Genomic DNA, 18,997 nt, shown 5'->3' on the forward strand with positions numbered 1-18,997 from the left:
GGGGAGCGTCTTGCCGCCGCAGCGCCGCCCCGGCCTCGAACTACAGCTCCCGGCGCGCCCCGCGGCGAGGCCGGGCGCGCACTTCCGGCGGGGGAGGAGCGCGGCGCCCCGCGGCGGGAAGGCGCCATGGAGGAGCGGGACGGGCGCGCCGGCGGCTTCAGGAAGGTGCGGCGGGGCCGGGGCCGGGGCCGGGGCCGGGGCCGGGGCGGCGGGGCCTGGCCCCGGTCCCCCGCCCCCACCCCCCCGCTCTCCTTTCCCTGCAGGAGACCGTGGACCGGCTGCTCCGCCTCCACTTCCGGGACGGGCGGACCCGAGGTACCGGGGTGGCGGCGGCGGCGGGCCGGGCCCCCCCCCGCCCGCCCGCCCGCCCGCCATGAGCTCTCTGTCGTTGCAGTGAACGGCGACGCGCTGCTGCTGACGGCCGAGATGCTGAGGGTGTTTGTCCGCGGTGAGCCCGCCCGCCCCCGCCCGGACCGGCCCCCTTCGCTCCGAGGACGCCGACGCTGGGCACAGCGCTGGTGAACGGCCGCTGCTCCAGGGAGCTGGGCGTTTTTATCTCACGGGATCGCGTCTGCCCCCCCGAAACCAGACACCGACACCTCATCGTGACCGCCTGTAACGCTTTCCTTTCACTTGCATTGCAGAAGCAGCTGCGCGAGCAGCACGGCAGGCTCAGGCAGAGGACCTGGAGAAAGTGGATATCGAACATGTGGAGAAAGTGCTGCCACAGCTGGTATGTAAAATACAGTTCAGATCCTCCCGTTAACAGGATAAGGATGTGGGCTGAAGCAGCTTAATCCCCTTCCTTTCGGGAGATGTTTGGCTAGTCAGTAATATCCTTATGGGGCTGCTGGGGACCCAGCAGATGTGGTGACTGGCTTGCTCCCTTTGGAAACTAAAGCAGCCTCTGCTCCCTCCTTACAGCTTCTAGACTTCTAGAGACCTGACGAAGCAAATGTGACGTGCCAGCTGTCAGCAGAAGATCTCGATCTGACAGTCAACATCTGGATTGTTATCCTCAGAGTTTAGCTCTAGGAAGAACAGCGTCACTTTCTTCTTTCTCTGCCATATTGTTTCTGTTTCCTCCCTCCTTTACCAAGCAAGACAAAGCCTGAGGCACTACACTGTCAGATGCTATTTTTGAGAGGAGGCTGCCACATTTGCTTTGGTAGACTTAAGTATGTAACAGGTTTCCATCTTGCTGCCTTATTCCTGCAACAGTAGCCTGTTCTCCACAGCATGGGTAAGATGGTGTTGCTTTTTCAGCTGACGTCAGAAACAGGTGCTGCTTCACCAAGATGCAAGGCAAGACATAATGGCTGGAAATGTCATCCCAACTGCAGGCTCTCATTGCCTCAGCAGGCAACTGTGGCAGAAACTTTAGGTCCAGCTCCAAGCCTGTCTAATGAATGGTTTGTTAACAGAAGCTCAGTTACAGGCTCTTGCCAAAAGCAGGTATCTGATCTTTATTTTATAAATAAACAGTGTGTGTTTCTCAATACCTTCCAGTATTTCTTCAGGGCTGAGACATCAAAGAATGCTTGGAACCTTTTAACTATTTGATATTCTCCTCAGAAGCTGCTTCCCTCTGCTATAAATTTGTTCTCACAAAGAAACATCAATAAATCAAAGCCAAGTCTCCTTCCCTTGTGCAGGCTCTTTGCTGCAATTAATCATTGAAAGTCAAATTGCTTCAAAGACTTGCACAGTTTCCACATACACACACCCACCCTCTTTTCTAAATCTTTGTAGGACGAAAGGAAAAAGGACAGAATAACAAACAGCATGTGTGAGAATCCCACATCATGGTACAGGCCGGCCCCTCAGCCAGCAGGGTGGGGGAACTGTGAAATAAGAAACCTTACACATGTAGGCAGGAACCACACAACTGAACTGGCTTTGTCAGGACATACACACAACTTGCTACAGGAAAAGCAGCTGACACCAGTGTGTCTTAAAGATTGCACGTCGTTTGTTGCTGGCTATTTGAAGTCTTCATGGTTACTAATAGCATTTTTTTTTTCCTTTTCCAATCGACAACTGTAGCAAAGCAAAGGCTTAGTAGGTCACTGTACTCTTTCAGCCAAGAGCTATCAAGGTCCTTAATCAGGGTACCAGCCGCTTGGAAACTTCAACTAAAACCACAATTTAATGCGCATTCTTTTTGGTGACAGTACCAGCTTAAGCAGTCCCCCTGTCCCTCTACACTGCAGCCTGTTTGCCAAGACAACTATTTGTGCAGCTGTACAATGAAACCAATGAAAGACTAGACCTAGTTCAGCATTCAGCCCAACAACTATACTGGTATAATAGGCAGTAGCAAAAAATATATAGGTAATACTATCTTTGAATGCCCAACTACAACCCAAGGGATGAATTCAGCTACTATAGCAGAAGTAAGATTGAAGCAAATCCAGCTTATGTGTGTGTATTGTTCAGTGGCAGGGTAGGAATCCTTGTAGCAGCTTCCTTAGTGAGAAGCCTGCAGTTTTAAATATCAGGACATCTTGCCCTTCTCAAAGAACCTTGATGCTCATTTCTTGCCTTATCCAGATTTCCAATTCTCACCCTCCCCATCCGTTCTGTCTCCTAGTGACACACAGATCTGTCAAAGCTGCTGCCCTAAAGAGGCATGAGTTCACTTCCCTGACATACTTGGTCCATACACCAGCTTTCTTGCCTGAAGGTGATTGTAGATGTAACTGTTAGTGGTAAAGTGCTATTTTAACAGCAGCAGCTAAAACTAACTCTTCTTTGCATAGGGGAGGAGGGGGAATAAGACCTCTGGTCTAGCTGTTGAAGGTACCAATTTTCCATCTTCTTGAAACAGGAGTACCTTACAGTGGGTTCAATGCTTTACTGTGTTACACAAGGGACATGCCTGGGCAGAACCGACTTAAGTAAAGCACACAGCAGTATGAAGTTGGCTGCAGGAGTCAGAGACAAAATGTTACCTCTTCACCAGAAACATCATCCCACTGGCACAGCCCATTAGAGTATAATTGGAGAAACCCAGTTGTATCTTGATTTTAAAACCATTAAAGTTCAGTCTGGGGATCCAGTTAAACCCAACGTTGTTCCTGCAGCTGCTGCTCATATCCAGCCATCGCTAAAAAGAATCTGGGCCAAAATTGATTAGCCTCTCTGCTGGGTGAAATCGCACCCAACTGCTTCTGTGAGCAGCAGTTAGGTCCTGATGGAGCATACATTAGTCCTCATCCCTGTGATGAAATTGCTCCAGTAATAATGTTATCGTTATTTGCGTCCCTGAATTTTTCCTTCTGTTTGCCCATACCAGGTCCTTGCGGGTGGTAGTTGTGGTGCTAGTTCTCTGACACAACTGTTAAAATCAAAATAGCTAAGCCAGTCAGTAGTATTTGATGTTGCCTGTGGTCTTCAAAGAAGAAAACTAATATATCTGAAGGTGCAGAGCAATTTTCTACCAACCAGACTACTTTTTAATCTAATCCAGTACATCAAGCAGCACTAGCATGAATATATAATCACCTGTCATCAGCTCTGGCTATTTGTTGGCCACAAATACATTCTGCATAAATTCAGCAAAGCAGCCCTAACCACAGTCTACCTCTGGCTTCCCTGAGATGAATAAGCCTGACATAGCACCTGAACCAAGATACAGATAGTACTCTGGAGGGTAGGCTTAGCCCATGCTTAATCCACTGAAGTAATAAGCTTTAAGCATTACTTTAATCTTTTTCATTTTGCTGTAGTATGTCTTTCATAGACAGCCTGTCACGTTCCAGGAAGGCTTGCTTTCTACAGAAAGGATTATTTAGAGTAGCAGCTGTACACAGTGCTCGTGCATTCCCCGCTGCCAGTGCCTGCACACATTCCCTGTCTGTTCATGTTTGGGTGTCATATAAGAAATCAACCATCTTTTTTGCTACAGCATTCTACTCCCTCCACTTTGAGTTTCCTTTTTCTTCTTCCACCATTCTTTCATGCCTCCCCCTCCCTCTGAGTTTCTTCAAAGCATCTGGGAACATTTGGAAGTAATTAGACCTGAAGGGAAATGCTGGCCAGGCTGGGAGACAATGACAAGTGCCAGGAACCCCGAGTGCCCTTTCTAGCCACTTTGAAGTTCATTCAGATGGTACAAAGCTCTGTTTTACTTTGTTGAAAAAAAATGGGAGGAGGGAATGAGGCATGACAGGCCCAATGAGGGAGCAGGTTCCTGTGAACTGGCAGAGAAATAGCGTTGAGGAGGAAACATTATCAAAGAGACCGACAAAAAGGCCTCCTATGGCCGCTCTGCTTTATTACATCTGCAAATTGTGCAGGTGCACACATAGTTTAGGGAACAAGTGTCTACACAGGGAAAACAGAAAACATTCTAAATCTTATTACTGTAACTTGGAACCTTAACTGTCCAAAATGAATCACTGATTCATGGAAGAGACTTCAAATCAAATACAGCACCACAGCCACTGTGGCACTACAGAGCTCATCTCCAGGGCAGACACAGTTCTAAACAACAACATTCATCTCCGTACATCTCAAAAGGCAAAGATCTGGAGTAGTGATCCCCTCCCTATGCTAATTGCACTGCAGAAAACTGCTACTCTGCTGTGGAAACACTCAGACCACAGAAGAAATCAGTAAGGTGGAAAAAATCACACGTTAAGAGACCCTTTCACTGGGTGTTTTTTTAACTCATTAGAACAGCAATTAATGACGTTAATTATGTGTAATGAAAACAAATCACAGAGCTTGAGGCAGAAAAAACGCCACTGAAAAAACTCTGTCAACAGGTACCTGTGTTCTTTGTTAATAAGATTCTGTCAAGTGAAAACAGGTAAGTGCAGTAAACCAAGAGGTTCACAGGAAAAGCCTACTTAAACTGTTATGAATGACCTAGATGCACCTTCTTCACCTGCTTTCCAGCCATTAATGCCCAGAATTACAGGAGCATTAACCCCAACCAGCAAAAAGCAAAGAGAACTCTTGTTCTAGGCAGCGCTTAACTACAGGTAAAACTGAATCAAGTCGTATCTTGTTGCTAGAATTCAGGCAGCTAGACTATCGCTAGTATCTCTGAAGGTAGTACTGGGAAGATTTGAATTTCAAAATATGGAAAGAGGTAAAGTCCTTGACAGAGAGTAACTAGGAAATATCTCCCCTCAATTCTCTATTCATATTATCTGCATGCAGGAAATCTTAACTTGAACCTCTGACCCTACTTCTGTAGGCAGGAGAACCACAAATCAGGCCTTCCACTCTTCCAAAAGGTGAAATTGGCAGTTGAAATAACAATATTCTATTTATAACCCATGTTCATATAGATTAGGTCTCTCCAGGGCCACCAACAATTTCTTACAAATTCTGAAGTACTTCATCAGGAAAGAAGCACAGCTGACTGCTATACTCATCCAGTAGCCAAGAATGTTTCATCTCTTCCCACCTACAACACAAACATAAGAGCATTAAAACACTTAAAACATGTAATCTGCACTGCACAGTTTCTAAATAACAATCTCTTTGCTGAGGGTCCTATACACCACTGTGGTTAGGCAACCGTTAGGTAGCATCTAGGAGTAGTTCTGAGATGGAATGGTGAATGCAACACAACTTTCAGAGTCAGGAACTTCATCATATAGAGGCACGCTATTAACCTTTCATATCAGCTGTTCATGAGTAAGCCAAATAGGTAGGTAAGGGTTTTTTTGTTTGTTTTTTTGCTTTTTTTTTTTAACTAAATACTAATACTGGGGAAAGAAAGTTCTCTACTCATAAGTGCAATGCTTCAAACATACTGCCTTTACCGTTTCCCACATGATCTGCAGCAGTATCCCAGAGATGGTCTAAAGCAGATCAGTCACAGTAGGGAAGCAAACCAACCCACTGGCTGCAGCATTCCAGCAATCATTTCATACGTTATGCTATGCCTGCTGGAACTGATGACCCCACGGTGTCTTGCAAGAATCAAATATTACAATTCTCATTCAAGAAGTTAACATTTGTCATTGTTAGCCATGAAATTCTACATAATACTTCCCACTTTTACTGCAGTTTAGGGGATTGATTTAGCTTTTTTTCTTCTTTACCACTGCATCAAAAAGTGAATACTGACAATCATTTAATTCAGGAATCCTTTTACTAGTTACTTCATATTTTGTGCAAGTTCTCATGTAAGAACACACATCAACTATTGGTTTTGAGACTGAAAACAAGGCCACAGTTTTCTGATCAGGATAAACCAAGAACAAATTCATAATGGAAACTTAGTTGCAATCTTAACTATGGAAAATTACTACTTTTTGCAGTAAAGATTAAAAAGAACAAAAATCAACTCAAAAATTGAGAGAAAGGAAAATACTACCATGGATTACACCAGCAAAAGAAAAATAACTGACAAGAGGTTTAACAGATGAAAAGGGCCCTTCATAGGTAGAACATCATGCCTGTTAGTATTTGAACTACACTGGCGTAATTAAGATCCCAGAACTTTAAAATGATTTCAAATATATGGATTAGACAGACTCAGCACTGCACAGAACCAGTATTCAGATACTTTTCCAGTTAAGGAGGAGTTTCAAGTCACAAACTGATTTGCGACTGACAAGCATTCAAGCCCATGCCCTGCAAGCCTCCCAGTGACATCTAAGAACAGTCACAACATCCAACGTGTTTAGCACAGAGGAGCCTGCCTTCCTGGGGAGTTCACTAGGTGAAGAGCTCTCCTCTCATCTCATATGATACCTGGCAGCTTCAGCCATTTGGGTATCTTCCCAGGGGCCCTACTCATCAGCTGTGGAGCTTGCTGTACTCTTGCTGGTTCTGGTTGCTCATCAGTCTTTTTGTCACTTCCCCCTTCTGGTTCAGCTAGGGATGGAACTGCTGATTTTAAAGATGACAAAGCAGAAGGAACTACTGATTTGGACAAACATCTGGGGAAAAAAATAAGCAACAAGAATTAAGCTTCATTTTTTCCTAACAGGCCCCATATACCACCACCTCTACACTTTCAAAGTCGGATTGAAAAGGCTCTTCCTTCCCATGATAAAGGCCTTAGGATTTACTGAATTTAGTCACTGAAATCCTGCTCTACAAAGAGGGACTCACAAAGCTATAAAGTCAAGCATGTTTGTGAACCACGACTGCATGAAGGAGAAATTCAAGTCCTAGTACCTTCAGATCATGTTTCTTTCTAGTAAGACGGGCTCATTTCATGCTTTCCCTCCCTGAAGCAGTCACTCATTTGCAACTCTAGTCAGTCCCCACATACCTGGCTACTAATACATCAGCTGCAGAAGGGGAAACTGCAGAGCTCAGCAGGTCCGACTTCAGGTAACAATCTGTTTAAAATGAAACTCAATGACATCTGAAGGCTTGTTTGGTAAGATAGACACATCAGTCACCACAGAATCATGTAGCTCTAGGCTCAGCAAATGCCTACGATATACTTCAATAAATCTGCATCTTCTTTCACCAACTGACAAACAAGATGCTTGTAAATTATGCCAGTTTCTTTCATAACTCAAAGTGCCTAGTTCGTAATTCAGAACTCAAAATCTTGACGTTTTCTTTCAGTGATCACTGCATCTCAATCCATTCTGTGAAGCTTTCTTTACTCTTTGGGAGAAACAGTGATTCTAAGCATAAACCAGAGGTGTCAGAAAATCAAAAATTCATATCTGTTCTCCCATCTCTGGTTAGTCCACTACAACAGGAGTTCGGTAAAGGCATTTCATAGTCGCTTGTCTTGTTAAGATTTTGAACAACGGCATTTCCTTCTAGGGAGTCATTCCTCTACCACTGCCTTAGTAGATACTGCCTATTTCATAGCCTAACAAATCTCACAAGAAAGGTACTAGCTTTATGTTTGTGATCAAGCTAACCAGTGATCAAATCCAGTTTCAGTGGGATCAGGCTTGCTTTCAGCAATTCAGAATGGAAATACTTATCAGCATTCTCAGGGTCTGCTTTACTTTTGTTAGAAGAAATTTGAAGAAAATAATTTAATTCTTCTGGGTCTACTTCAGCTGGCTACACAGCTGCTACAGAAGAGAGGAAGCTCACTCACCCCTGCACTCCTCAGATCCAAAATGAACGACAGCAGCTGGAAAGAGTTTAGCCTGCAGCAAAGGGGAAAAAGAAGAGATCACTGGTCGTAGATGCTTCCACAGTCAACTGCGGACACTGGAGACAAGTTAGACAGCTATGGACAAATTTACAGAGCTTAAGATCAGGTCACTGAACCATCTATAACGCAGAAAAGTCTAAACTTTTCTAGAGCGCAGGGCATGCCAATTAAGATGAGGCACAACTGTATGCACAATTCCACTACACAGCTAATGAGAGCTGTACAACAAGTGCTCACTGTGCTGATGACCTGTCATCTGTTCTCCTCTGCCCGCCGTAGCTCAAGCCATTTTATTTCACTCACATTCCGCAGTGCTAAGCAAATAACATGGGTATGATTAAGCATCTTCCAAAACCAGAGTGGATGATAGTAAGAGAAGAAAAATCCCACTATGCCCTCAGGAGTCTATTCCAGATTATCCTGTTAAAATTATATCCTGTTTGTAATTGGAATTTGTCTGGTTTCAACAGCTTTCCAGGAGGCAGTCTATCCTTTCAAAAGTCTAGTCTGAATTCCTAGTTCCTACTTGTCTGAATAATTGCTATATTCAAATATATTTTTCAGTTCATCATGTGATCTAGGTAACCGTAGGACTGCCTTTTTGAGGCCAGTATTCATCATTCTGATGATCTTTATTTCATCTGCAATGTTATCAATTATGATTTTATATATTTACCTTCAAGTCAGATAAAAATAGTGAACAGTGTGTGCCCAGAATTAATCCCAGTAGAACACTAGCTGCTTGTTTTTTGACAATTCTTCATTGACTTATTTGAGATGTCAATTAGCTGAATCTTAATTCATTTAGTGGGTGCTTTAATTACATTGTGTAGCACACTTATAAATAAATAAATAGATACGTATAGCTCAAGAAGCACTGAATCAAATTGAAGTATGTTACAGGCAACTGGATTTCTTCGACTCTGATCTCATAAGTACTGACACCATCTAGAAAGACCCAGGATAAAAGCACAGTGCCAAAGTGCCCCAGCTGACCACATCAGTGGAAAGGTGCAAGACACTGCCTATCTCACCGAGAATGGCCCCAGAAAGTAACACACCACAGTACCTTGTACCTCTTATCTTCCTCCCTACTTCCTCCCTGCTTCACAACAACAAGCAATTTGTGGTCAAACACACACACACACAAACCTTCAGAGTTCCCATGAGCTCATAATCTAAGAGAACAAACTCTTCCTTCTGCAACCTAGAAGTGCAATAAAGCCAGAATCAGCTTTTGCCCCTCTACAATTTACTACCTCTCCACAGAGACAAGATGCCTGCTGCAAAACAGGGGGGGGGGGGGGAGTGGAAACACAAACACTGTCTAGTGATTAAAGTATAATTCTAGTCAGGAGGCCTGGTTTCTAAATCCAGCTGTTTGGAATTTACCATACTGCTTTATGCTTTAGTTTCCCCAATATTTAAATGCATACACATCCCATAGGAGGAATAAGAAGACAACCGATGTCTCTCAGGTTCCTCAGATGTAAGGCACCAGAGGCAACTGCCTGTTGCAGGTCGCTTGTTTTTCTCTAATTATTTAAAAAGCAACAACTCAAAACAATGAAGCATCTGAACTATATAGCCAAACAACTTATACTGACAGTGGTCATCTCACCATCACCTTTCACTGCTTTATTCCCATCATTATAGTTATGTCACTGCTAAATGGTTTTATTCACTACCTCTCTGTGAATAAAATTAATACAAAATACAACTTATACTTGATGTTCAACATACCAACTGATTAAATGGAATTGTACTGTTGAGAAGTAATTTGTCAGCAGCTCAAATGATGAATTCCTGCACGAATAATTGTAAGCATACAAGAAAACCTATTCCTAAGTAACATTCGGGATCAGATTAAAGTTGTAACGGAAAATAAGCCAATAAATAACAGTGATCACAATGTAGTAAAATTCAGCATCACAGGGAATGAAAAGGTAGGAAACAACACAAATTCTGTATTTTAAAAAGAGAGAGTTAACTAAATCAAGCATGCTGGTTAAAGACCTTGAAGTCAGAGGAAATGAAGTAAAATCCTCAGCTGTTGAATAAATATTATTTAAGGAAAAATGGAGTCTCAGAAATGCTACACAGCCCTAAATAAAAAAAGAAAGCAGGAAGGCAAGCATTAAAGGAAACTGGTAAATACTGTCATTTAGCTGTAATTCAAATATAACAAAGATCTTTCAGACTTTGATAACTAACGTTTGTGAAGCCAATAGTAAGCAACAAAAGCTACTGCTGAGGATGTTGTAGGGAGAGAATTCAGAGAGCTAAAACACATTTCAAAGATTAAAACAGCAGAAAGTTACAATAAGAAGTTCAGATAAAGGAAGTCCCTAAAATAATTGGTTGGTCCATTAGACAGAGATTAAGGAATCCAATTAAAAAAGAGAATTTAAATGGCTTATTTGGATCACTTTTATCATTAAGACGACTGGGAAAAGAGTAACTTTGTTCTTGATCTTTTCTTTCGAGAGATGCAGTAGTTTGAGGGCACAGTTTCATGTCAAGTAGCCTTGTCAGTAAAGACGGTTTCATAGGTTACCATACTCCACTCACTTCTATCCCACACTGCAAAGCCCACCAAATTGTGCAGATGTATTTTTTTTGTGGAGCTATACACTAAATAGAACTGGTTCCCTTCCTCCCACCTTTTTTTTTCTTCTTCTTCAAAGGGGAGCTCTTTTTCTGGTAAGGATGGATTATTACATTTGTTTATTTTATAACTTGGCCTGATAAGCAACTGTTTCATCTCAGCTGCAACAAACTATAGCGGGGGGTAAGATTGAATGGCTAAAAAGGCAAGAAGATCTTATAATACTATTGCCACTACAGAACCACAGGCTGGTTGAGGTTGGAAAGGTCCTCTGGAGGCTATCTAGTCCAAAACTCATTCAGAACAGGGTCAGCTAGAGCTGGTTGCTCAAGACCACGTCCAGTCAGGTTTTGAATACCTCCAAGGATGGAGACTCCAAAACCTGCTTGTGCAACCTGTTCCACTGTTTGACCACCCTCATGGTAAAAAAAAAAAAAAAAGAAAAAAAAGAAAAAGAAAAAAGAAAAAGAAAAAAAAAGCAAGCTTTTTCTTATATTTAAATGGATTTTCCTGCATTTCAATGTGTCCATTTCCTCCCATCCTGTCAATGCACACCACTGAGAAGAGACTAGGTCTGTCTTCTCTTCTCCTTCCCATCAAGTATTTATACACATTGATAAGATCCCCCCGAACCTTCTCTTCTCCAGGCTAAACAATCCCAGCTCTCTCACTCTCTCCCCGTGTATTAGATGCACCAATCCCTTAACCATATTTGGCCCTTCACTGGATACCAGAGAAACCGTAATGTAAAACTGCATCACTCACAGCTGCAGTAGTTTAACTGAGGAATGGTAAAAGCAACTGCAGATAAGTCAGGAGGGTCAGTACCTATAAAACCTGCTCTGCCACTGTAGCGATGATCATAGTATGGCACCACACCTTCAAAGAAACTGAAGCAGTGGAAAAACTGGTGCTGGAGCTAAGTGATAAATTAAAAAGCACTACATCACCAAGCCCAGATGGTACATCCACGTGTTCTCAAGGAACTGCAGAGTAAGAGATTCAAAATTACTAAGCTTCTCATAAAAAACAGACAGTGCTGCAAGCACAGGCTTGTATTTTAAAAACAGTTTGAAGGTGATAGGCAGAAGATTAAGATGACATGGTCTAATCAGCATGGATTCTGAAAGAAAAACAATATCAATCTTATTACTGGAATTCTTTTAACATGCCAGTATAATACTGCATAAAGCAGAACTAGCTGAAACTTTTTTTTTTTTTTTTTCAGAGGACCTTATACAAAGAGATTAATAAGGAACCAAAATCATCATGGTGTTAAAGGTAAGTATTGTCATAGCTCAGAAAACGTTAAGGGAGATAGAAAATGTTGTTTAATGGTCTGTATTTATCCTGTCAAAACAATAATACTAGATTTTTCTTCTTGAACAAACAAAAAAACCCTGCCCCTTTTCAGCAGGGAAGGCTGCCTGCTCTTGAGTTTCTTGAACCTTTGTTGCCACCATCAGCACAGTCAAGATACTGGAGCAGATGGGCTTTGAACCTGATCCAGCAAAGCAATTACCAGAACAGTAGAGCGCTACTAAACTCAAAGGAACCCTGATCTCCACTGGGAAGTCTGTGGATTGGTACCTAGTACAGAGACTAAAAAACTGTATTAACTGGTAGCAAAACGAAACAGCTTCAGCTATCTTTCTGACTATGCACTTCAAACAAGTATGCGGTATTACAAATTTTTGGACACTAATTCAAAGGGTGTAGGAGACTTCCACATATAGAACAGCCTACATCATACTACACTGAAGCAGGAGAGACATCCATCAGTCTACTCCAAGTCTCAGTTCCTGCCTAACTGGCCAGCAATTTTCACGTCCTTGAACTGACATCTTAGCAGCAGCAATCATTATCAAGTCTTTTAACATTTCCTTCCCCAAGCAACAGGGCCTAAGGTTGCCTGCTCCAGTCACAAAGACAGCTCTCCATAAACTTTTTTAATTAAAAAGTACCAGACACGGTTTAGAAACCCCAGTGAAAACTCTTGCAAGACCTTTGATGTTTCCGCTGCATTTGTCTGAAGGGATCCCTCTGTTTAGGAAATGGGTGGCTTAAAAAGGAGCCCCCCCACACACCCCCTCCCCAAACACATACACGCTCAGGCCCCTTTACACACAACATCCTTTTCATGCCAGCTGCAACTTGGAAAATGAGGTTTTTGTAGCGTGTTAGTGTTGGAATTTTTTAATAACCTCCCCTCTCTTTTTCCCCTCCTGCCCAATTATCTTGGTAAATAATTAACATTCTGAAGGAGATAACTAAGCACAGTATCTCAGAGCTCAAAGCCCTTTTAGTACAAAGCCCTGCCCTTTTCTCTCCGTTTCCCCATTGCCGCTGTTAAAACTTCCTTGTCAATCAAGGTCTGGGCACACACATCAAAGCTTCATGTGGTAATGGCCCCAAGGGGTCAGAGAAAATTCATGGCAGGGCCTGTGTGAGGCTCAAAGAGAAAAAGAGGGAGAAACACACAGACCAAGAGCGAGACAGATACACTCAACCACACAAACACATAGACAGAATGTGCCCCGATATAAAACTCTACCCTATTTACTCACAAGTTGACTAATAGCCATAGTTCCACATTTCAGACTCCACCTCCACAACCACTTCCCACTACTGGCAAAACATCAGTCCAAATGCTTCAGTCCACGATCTTTTAATTGAAAGAAATTTAAAGGAACTAGAGAGCAGCTCACAAGTATACAGAATGTAAACCTCCCTCCCATGGCTCATTTCCCTCCACCCCTATCCTTTCCTAAGGCTCAGCCAATGCATAGACCCTTCTTCCAAAGTTTACATCCAATAAGCTTCTTTTCTCAGTTCGGATTGAATATTGGCTCACTTGTGCAATCTGTTGTCTCATTTCCTTTCTGTAGGATTCTTAGGTTATCATCCCAATTCCAGCATTTATGGAGGGTTCAGTACAGAAGATAGATACACCCCAGCTGATCCATCCAACCACTGGCAGGACACGCACTGTCTGAGAGTTTTTTTTGTAATATAAAAATATTTAAATCAACATCAACTTCACATGAAAGAGAAAATCAAGTGGAATAACCCCACTGGCCAAAGAATGTCTTGGCATAAAGATGAGAAGGCTTTAGTATCTGCTCAGTCCAGGAAAACATACAACTCCAAAGCTGGAGGCTTTTGGTATTCTCTAACAGTGCAAAGCATGCAAGGACCAAATATTGGGAAGAATATTATCTGAAAACTGTATTTTCAAGTCAGCTGCTACTTCTTCATTTGCAATCGTTCTAATGCATGTATCGCTGTCCCTAGAAGGAGAATCGTGAAGTTCTGATTACTTGCTACATAGGATTCTTATAGGATAAGAGTATCCGTGAATCAAAAGAGATTTGGAAACCTCTTACAGTCACATTGAGCCTGCCAGACCAGCCAAAGAATTGCAAACTGTTTGAAACATATGTTCAAAAAACTCCAATCAGCTATATGCAAAGAATTACTACAGTATGAATGAGTTAACTGCTAGTTACTATACTCAAATATCGAGCATCTCTCTTCCTTGCTGCTTTGATTTCCAGCTGTAAGTATAATGCCATTCTGACTGGGAAAATGGATACTAGTAACTCATGAAATTATAATGTTCAAATCACACTGTACAAGGTATATTTCCAATATACAGTCAGATTATTTTTATTGCAACAGCATCTAGAAATCCAAAAGAAAATGGTGTCGCATTGTGCAATTATGTGTATGTAATGAGAAGCAACCCACAGTATAAATAAAATTAATGACAAATGTGAAAAAATATGATTTTGTTTTGTTTTACAGATGAAAAAGTGAGACCTAAAAATAAACTTACTCAAGGTCATACAGGAAGACAGTAGCAGAAATGAGAAATATACTTACTCAAGAAATAGAGAGAAATAAAGAAATAAATAGAGAAATAACTTACTCAAGGTCATGCAGGAAGACAGTAGCAGAAATGAGAAATAAATAGAAGTTTCTAGGGTTCCATCCCAGGCCTTAATCACAGGATAGTTTTCTTCTGAAGAGAAAGTTGCTGATGAGGCAAGATGTGGAGGAAGCCAATGCCCTGCTTACTGTCTTCCCCATTCAAGGGATACCATTCCAAGCAACCAATTCCACAAGTTTTAAAAAGATTTCCATAACACAGCTTCATCACTTTGGTTACAGCTAAACCAGTTTAAATGAAAGCTTCCCATTTTGGGCCCCCAGTCTGAAGACCTGCCTGTTACTCATAAAGCCGCATTTAGTTTGAAACTGCATAGCTATGTAACTCTAAGGTTTTATTTCAGACACTCAGAATGAAGTTACTCAGACACCATCGTGGTGAGCGTGGTTTATGACAGCAGGGCATCCTGGTTGTAGAGTGGTACATTGGGCCTACTGGATCTTGCATTCCATGATAAAAATACCTATATTAGAACAACATTTTCCTGTGACTCCAGCTGTGACTCACAAGAGAAACATTTCTGCTTTGTTTTATTGCATGTTTTAGTAACTCGTTCTCCAGAGTGCAGAAAAGATTTCAAGCAGTACCCTCCCCAAATAATGTCACAATACATCCTCCTTCACTAGGCATCTCCAGATATACGTATCAAAAAAACCCTAGAACAGAATATTGCAAAATATGTACATTATTACCATGCAGTTACTCTGTTCACTGACAGAATGATGCTTTTAGATCAGTCAGAGACTGCTGTCTAAGGGGGAACTTGCAGCTGCCAGAATGAGAAGCATTCTTTCCGTTACATGATCTGAAAAGATTAGAGTGCCACAGGTCTGATGTTAGTTTGATGTTAAAAGACAAATAAGAAAATAAGCACTTCAAAGGAACACGCGCATGGATGGAGAAACTCAAGCTACCAACATGAAATACTGCACAGTACACACACCCCAAACACATAAACTAGCACTTGGAAAATTCAACCGGAAAGCCGGTGGATCAAAAGCTTCTGCAATGAGACTGTAAAGCATCTCTGAAACAGAAACAAACACTACAGTCATAGTGAAAGGGAGCAAACTGACTGAGTGGTTCTTGTTTACAACCTGAGAACAAAGCTTCCCAATGTGGACTGCAACTGCTGAAAAAGATGGATATTCTGTAGCCAATACAGAGGAAATCTGATCCAGCTAGAACAGGGGACCTTTAAAAGACTCATAAGGCAAAGGTAAGATTTGAAAGCACTATTTTGAGAAGGTTCCTTAAGAAGGAATTCAGGTATGAACAACATTCATTGACTCCTTGAGCTGAGATCAGAAAGATTTGGCCCCCAAAATTAACAGCAGAAGAGAGAAAACATTTTTGGCAGAATTTCTACTCTAAATTCAGTCATACAAGGAAGGCCCTCATCCTAGTCAAAATGCCTGGCCTTACTTAAAAGTCAGCATAAGCAGCAAGTGCTTACAACCTTTATGAGCACGGTTAACAGAATTGGCAAGACAAATAGGACGTAAAATTCTTACCAAAACCCAGTCAGATAAGAAAACCCTGAACAGATAAAGTAAAGGGCTAAGACTTAATACAGGAAGCTGAATGCCATGCTCTGGGCTGGATGAACGAGGATGAATTCCACTATTAACTGTAATTTTCTTTGTTAGTGAGTGGAATAATTACAAGGCCTGCCACTGGAAATACCTCTGATGGACTGATTCTGATGAAGTAATTTTTTCTGAAATTGCATTCAAAGTCTTGCCAAGAGCAGAGATGGCTTCATACTGCCCAAGTTATAGTCTGCTTCACTAAACAAAAATGCCAGATGCATTGCCCAAAATGGCATTAACAAAGAGGATATGGAAACAGAACAGAAGGCAAAGAAAGGAACAAACAGCTCCTCTGGATTCCTGCCCCACAGTAGATGCCAGAGGAAACACTCGGTGCATTCTAAGATCTGATTAGAAAATCTAAATATTTATGTGGAAGTGTGTGGATTCCTTTAGCTTCTCTGAAGACAAATGATGGCCTCCTGCCCCCTTTGCTGCACTGACTTTCCCAGTGGCTGGTACTCTTAGCCTAACTATTTCCTAGCATTAACTCAGCAATCAATGACTGTCTTCACTAAAGCCTCAGATCTGAACTACATGAGTGCTTGTTTCTGAGAAAAGAAAGGGGAAAAGCATCTCTAAGAAGCTCAGCTAGCCCAGAAAAGCACAAATGAGGTACTAAAGCTATAAGGAACCCTAGGCCAAGTGCTACAACAGGGAAGCCTTCATTTGATCAGTTCTGGAGAGCAGAACATTATAAAACAATTTAAGGGACACGAGGCTAAGACAGCCAGCAAAAATAGCAATAACAAAATATCAAAGCAATGCCTTGAAGTCTTGATGGATTCCAAAAACCCCATGTTGCTGCCAATCTGTGTGCTCGCTATACTGTAAATACATACATATTTCAGGACAATTCTCTTCAGACACAGTTCTTTCAGCCTCTGCTTCTTGGCCAACAAGTTGACAATATTTGTCTTTTTTCCTGGTTTTGCTTGCAACGTAAAGGTTCCTCCTTCACTGTAAGCGATCAGATTTAACAAATGTGGTTCCAATAATCTTAGCTTGGCTGGAGGGAGAGGGTAGAGAGACAGTAGAAGTGTTGACAATATGGTACTCCACCATCTGCAATGACTCCCATTACTGGCTTCAGCACAAATTTCAGTCATTTATAAATATCCGAACACTGAAATACGCTCACATTACTTCAGACACCATCTACTTTTCCTCATATACAGCACTAAGGCAGTCTGAGGAGTGGAAGGGCAACCTACTGCTAGCATAATACCTGGGAAACTGTCAGACAGCCACATGCCACAGTAACCTAAGTGCAACTCCATGATTCATGCTTGACCTTGGACAAGCGATTCCCACCACCCAGGTCCCAGTCAGGTAACAAAAAAGGAACTCTATCCTCTACCCTAGAGGGTGGGGTTGTGATACATTCAGATATTATGCAGTCTTCTTGACAATGAGCTCCTAAAACATACAGGCTGACAGTAGTCAACGTCTAGAACACTGTGTTTGGGTTCAAGCAGGCTCTGCCTCCGATAGTCTCAACAACTACCTTAAGTTTCTAGAAACCCATTCTAAAGTTCATCAAGAAAATTCCCATATCCTCAGAGGATGCTGTTAGGGTTCCCTGTGTACCAATGCATTTCTCAAAGAAAAGGAGAAAACAGAAAGCACTTAAGTAGTCCACAACTAAACCTAAGGGAATAAGTAATTGGATGCTTCTCTGCTGCAGTTCTACTTAAAAGTAATAATAATAATAATCCATTTATGCTTAGACATGATAGCATCAAGTATTTTGGGAAGACATAAGGCAACCTAGAAAATTAAAAATGGGCTATGGAGAAGCCATAAGCCAGCCTCTGCTCCTTCATTCTTTGGTCGTCTTAACTATTTCTTATTTTCTATTTCTCAAGCGTTTGAGCACTATGACGGGGAAACATCCATCTAAGATGTCCCTGAAAGCAAAAGGAGAATAAAGCACAATTTTAAAAAAATGTAAAAGTATTTATGGAACAGGCTAATTGGACAAAATCTCACGTTTGAAAATAAGGAACCCTACGGCTGTGATAACTTCAGTTACAGCTCTCAGCTATCACTTAGATAACCAGATTTCAGTGCAGTTTTCCTCATGATTTCTTTGCTTCCTCTGAAAGTCACATTACTCCCGATATGAACATACGCTCCAGAGGTGTTCCAAGAAATAATTCTACTTTGGTATGTTATTGTCTGATCAGATAAGATGCACATGAAAGAGTGAACAGCCAGATAACATGACAGTTAAACGTTTAAAAAAAATCCAAGGCAGTACACATGTTTTGGAAGATCCGTTTTGAACAAAAACGCAGATTTCAAAAGTCATCTAAGAAATGCCCCATTAAAATGAAGTGTCAGATTACATGCATGCATCTTTGCTAGGGAGTCACATTAGGTGCAAAGCATTCTAAGAGGCTATTGCTAACATCACTGACACAGAACACCTGGAGAGAAAGCTGTGAAATTTGGAGGTTACAGGATACAACCCGAAAAATTTAAAGAGCAGTACTACTGATCAAGACAACCTCCTCTCCTCATTCTTTCACAAAGTCTCCAAGAAATAGATGCTATAAAACCTAAAAAGTTAGCTGTCCAATTACTCTACCAAAGCTCCCTTTCCCTATAAAGTCTAGAAGAACCCCACACTCTATGCTACTTCATTAATGTATGCATTCCAGTGCACCAAAACACTGTCTAATTCCAGAAAAATCTCTCATACTAAGGAGATGCTAAGTAAAAAAACTGCAAGGTCC

General features: G+C 41.8%; 2 protein-coding genes across 6 annotated transcripts in view; one reads left to right on the top strand and one right to left on the bottom strand.

Annotated features, from left to right (window-relative positions):
• Positions 1 to 31: 31 nt before the first annotated feature.
• On the top strand, positions 32 to 1,499 carry CENPX (centromere protein X). 2 transcript variants are annotated; one of them, XR_011135548.1, is made up of 6 exons: positions 32 to 165; positions 264 to 315; positions 395 to 448; positions 645 to 733; positions 925 to 1,178; positions 1,267 to 1,499. XR_011135548.1 is itself a non-coding variant. In XM_068913989.1 (5 exons), exons 1-5 carry the CDS (start codon positions 127 to 129, stop codon positions 937 to 939), a joined length of 249 nt encoding a protein of 82 aa, XP_068770090.1. In that variant the 5' UTR covers positions 32 to 126; the 3' UTR covers positions 940 to 1,499. The 2 variants fall into 2 exon arrangements, 1 of the variants encoding a protein (XP_068770090.1); XM_068913989.1 differs by having other exon boundaries at positions 925 to 1,499.
• Positions 1,441 to 18,997, bottom strand: part of ASPSCR1 (ASPSCR1 tether for SLC2A4, UBX domain containing) — a 59,872-nt gene continuing 42,315 nt past the window's right edge. For all 4 annotated transcript variants that reach the window (XM_068913985.1, XM_068913984.1, XM_068913983.1 and 1 more), the window contains 4 exons: positions 8,045 to 8,096; positions 7,247 to 7,316; positions 6,721 to 6,908; positions 1,441 to 5,422 (listed from right to left, as the gene is read on the bottom strand). In XM_068913985.1, the coding sequence (XP_068770086.1) occupies positions 5,409 to 5,422; positions 6,721 to 6,908; positions 7,247 to 7,316; positions 8,045 to 8,096 (324 nt within the window). In that variant the 3' untranslated portion in view covers positions 1,441 to 5,408. The remainder of the gene's footprint in view (positions 5,423 to 6,720; positions 6,909 to 7,246; positions 7,317 to 8,044; positions 8,097 to 18,997) is intronic.

This window comes from Struthio camelus, chromosome 19 (genome assembly GCF_040807025.1).
Source record: "Struthio camelus isolate bStrCam1 chromosome 19, bStrCam1.hap1, whole genome shotgun sequence".
NCBI classification, from domain to species: Eukaryota; Metazoa; Chordata; class Aves; order Struthioniformes; family Struthionidae; genus Struthio; species Struthio camelus.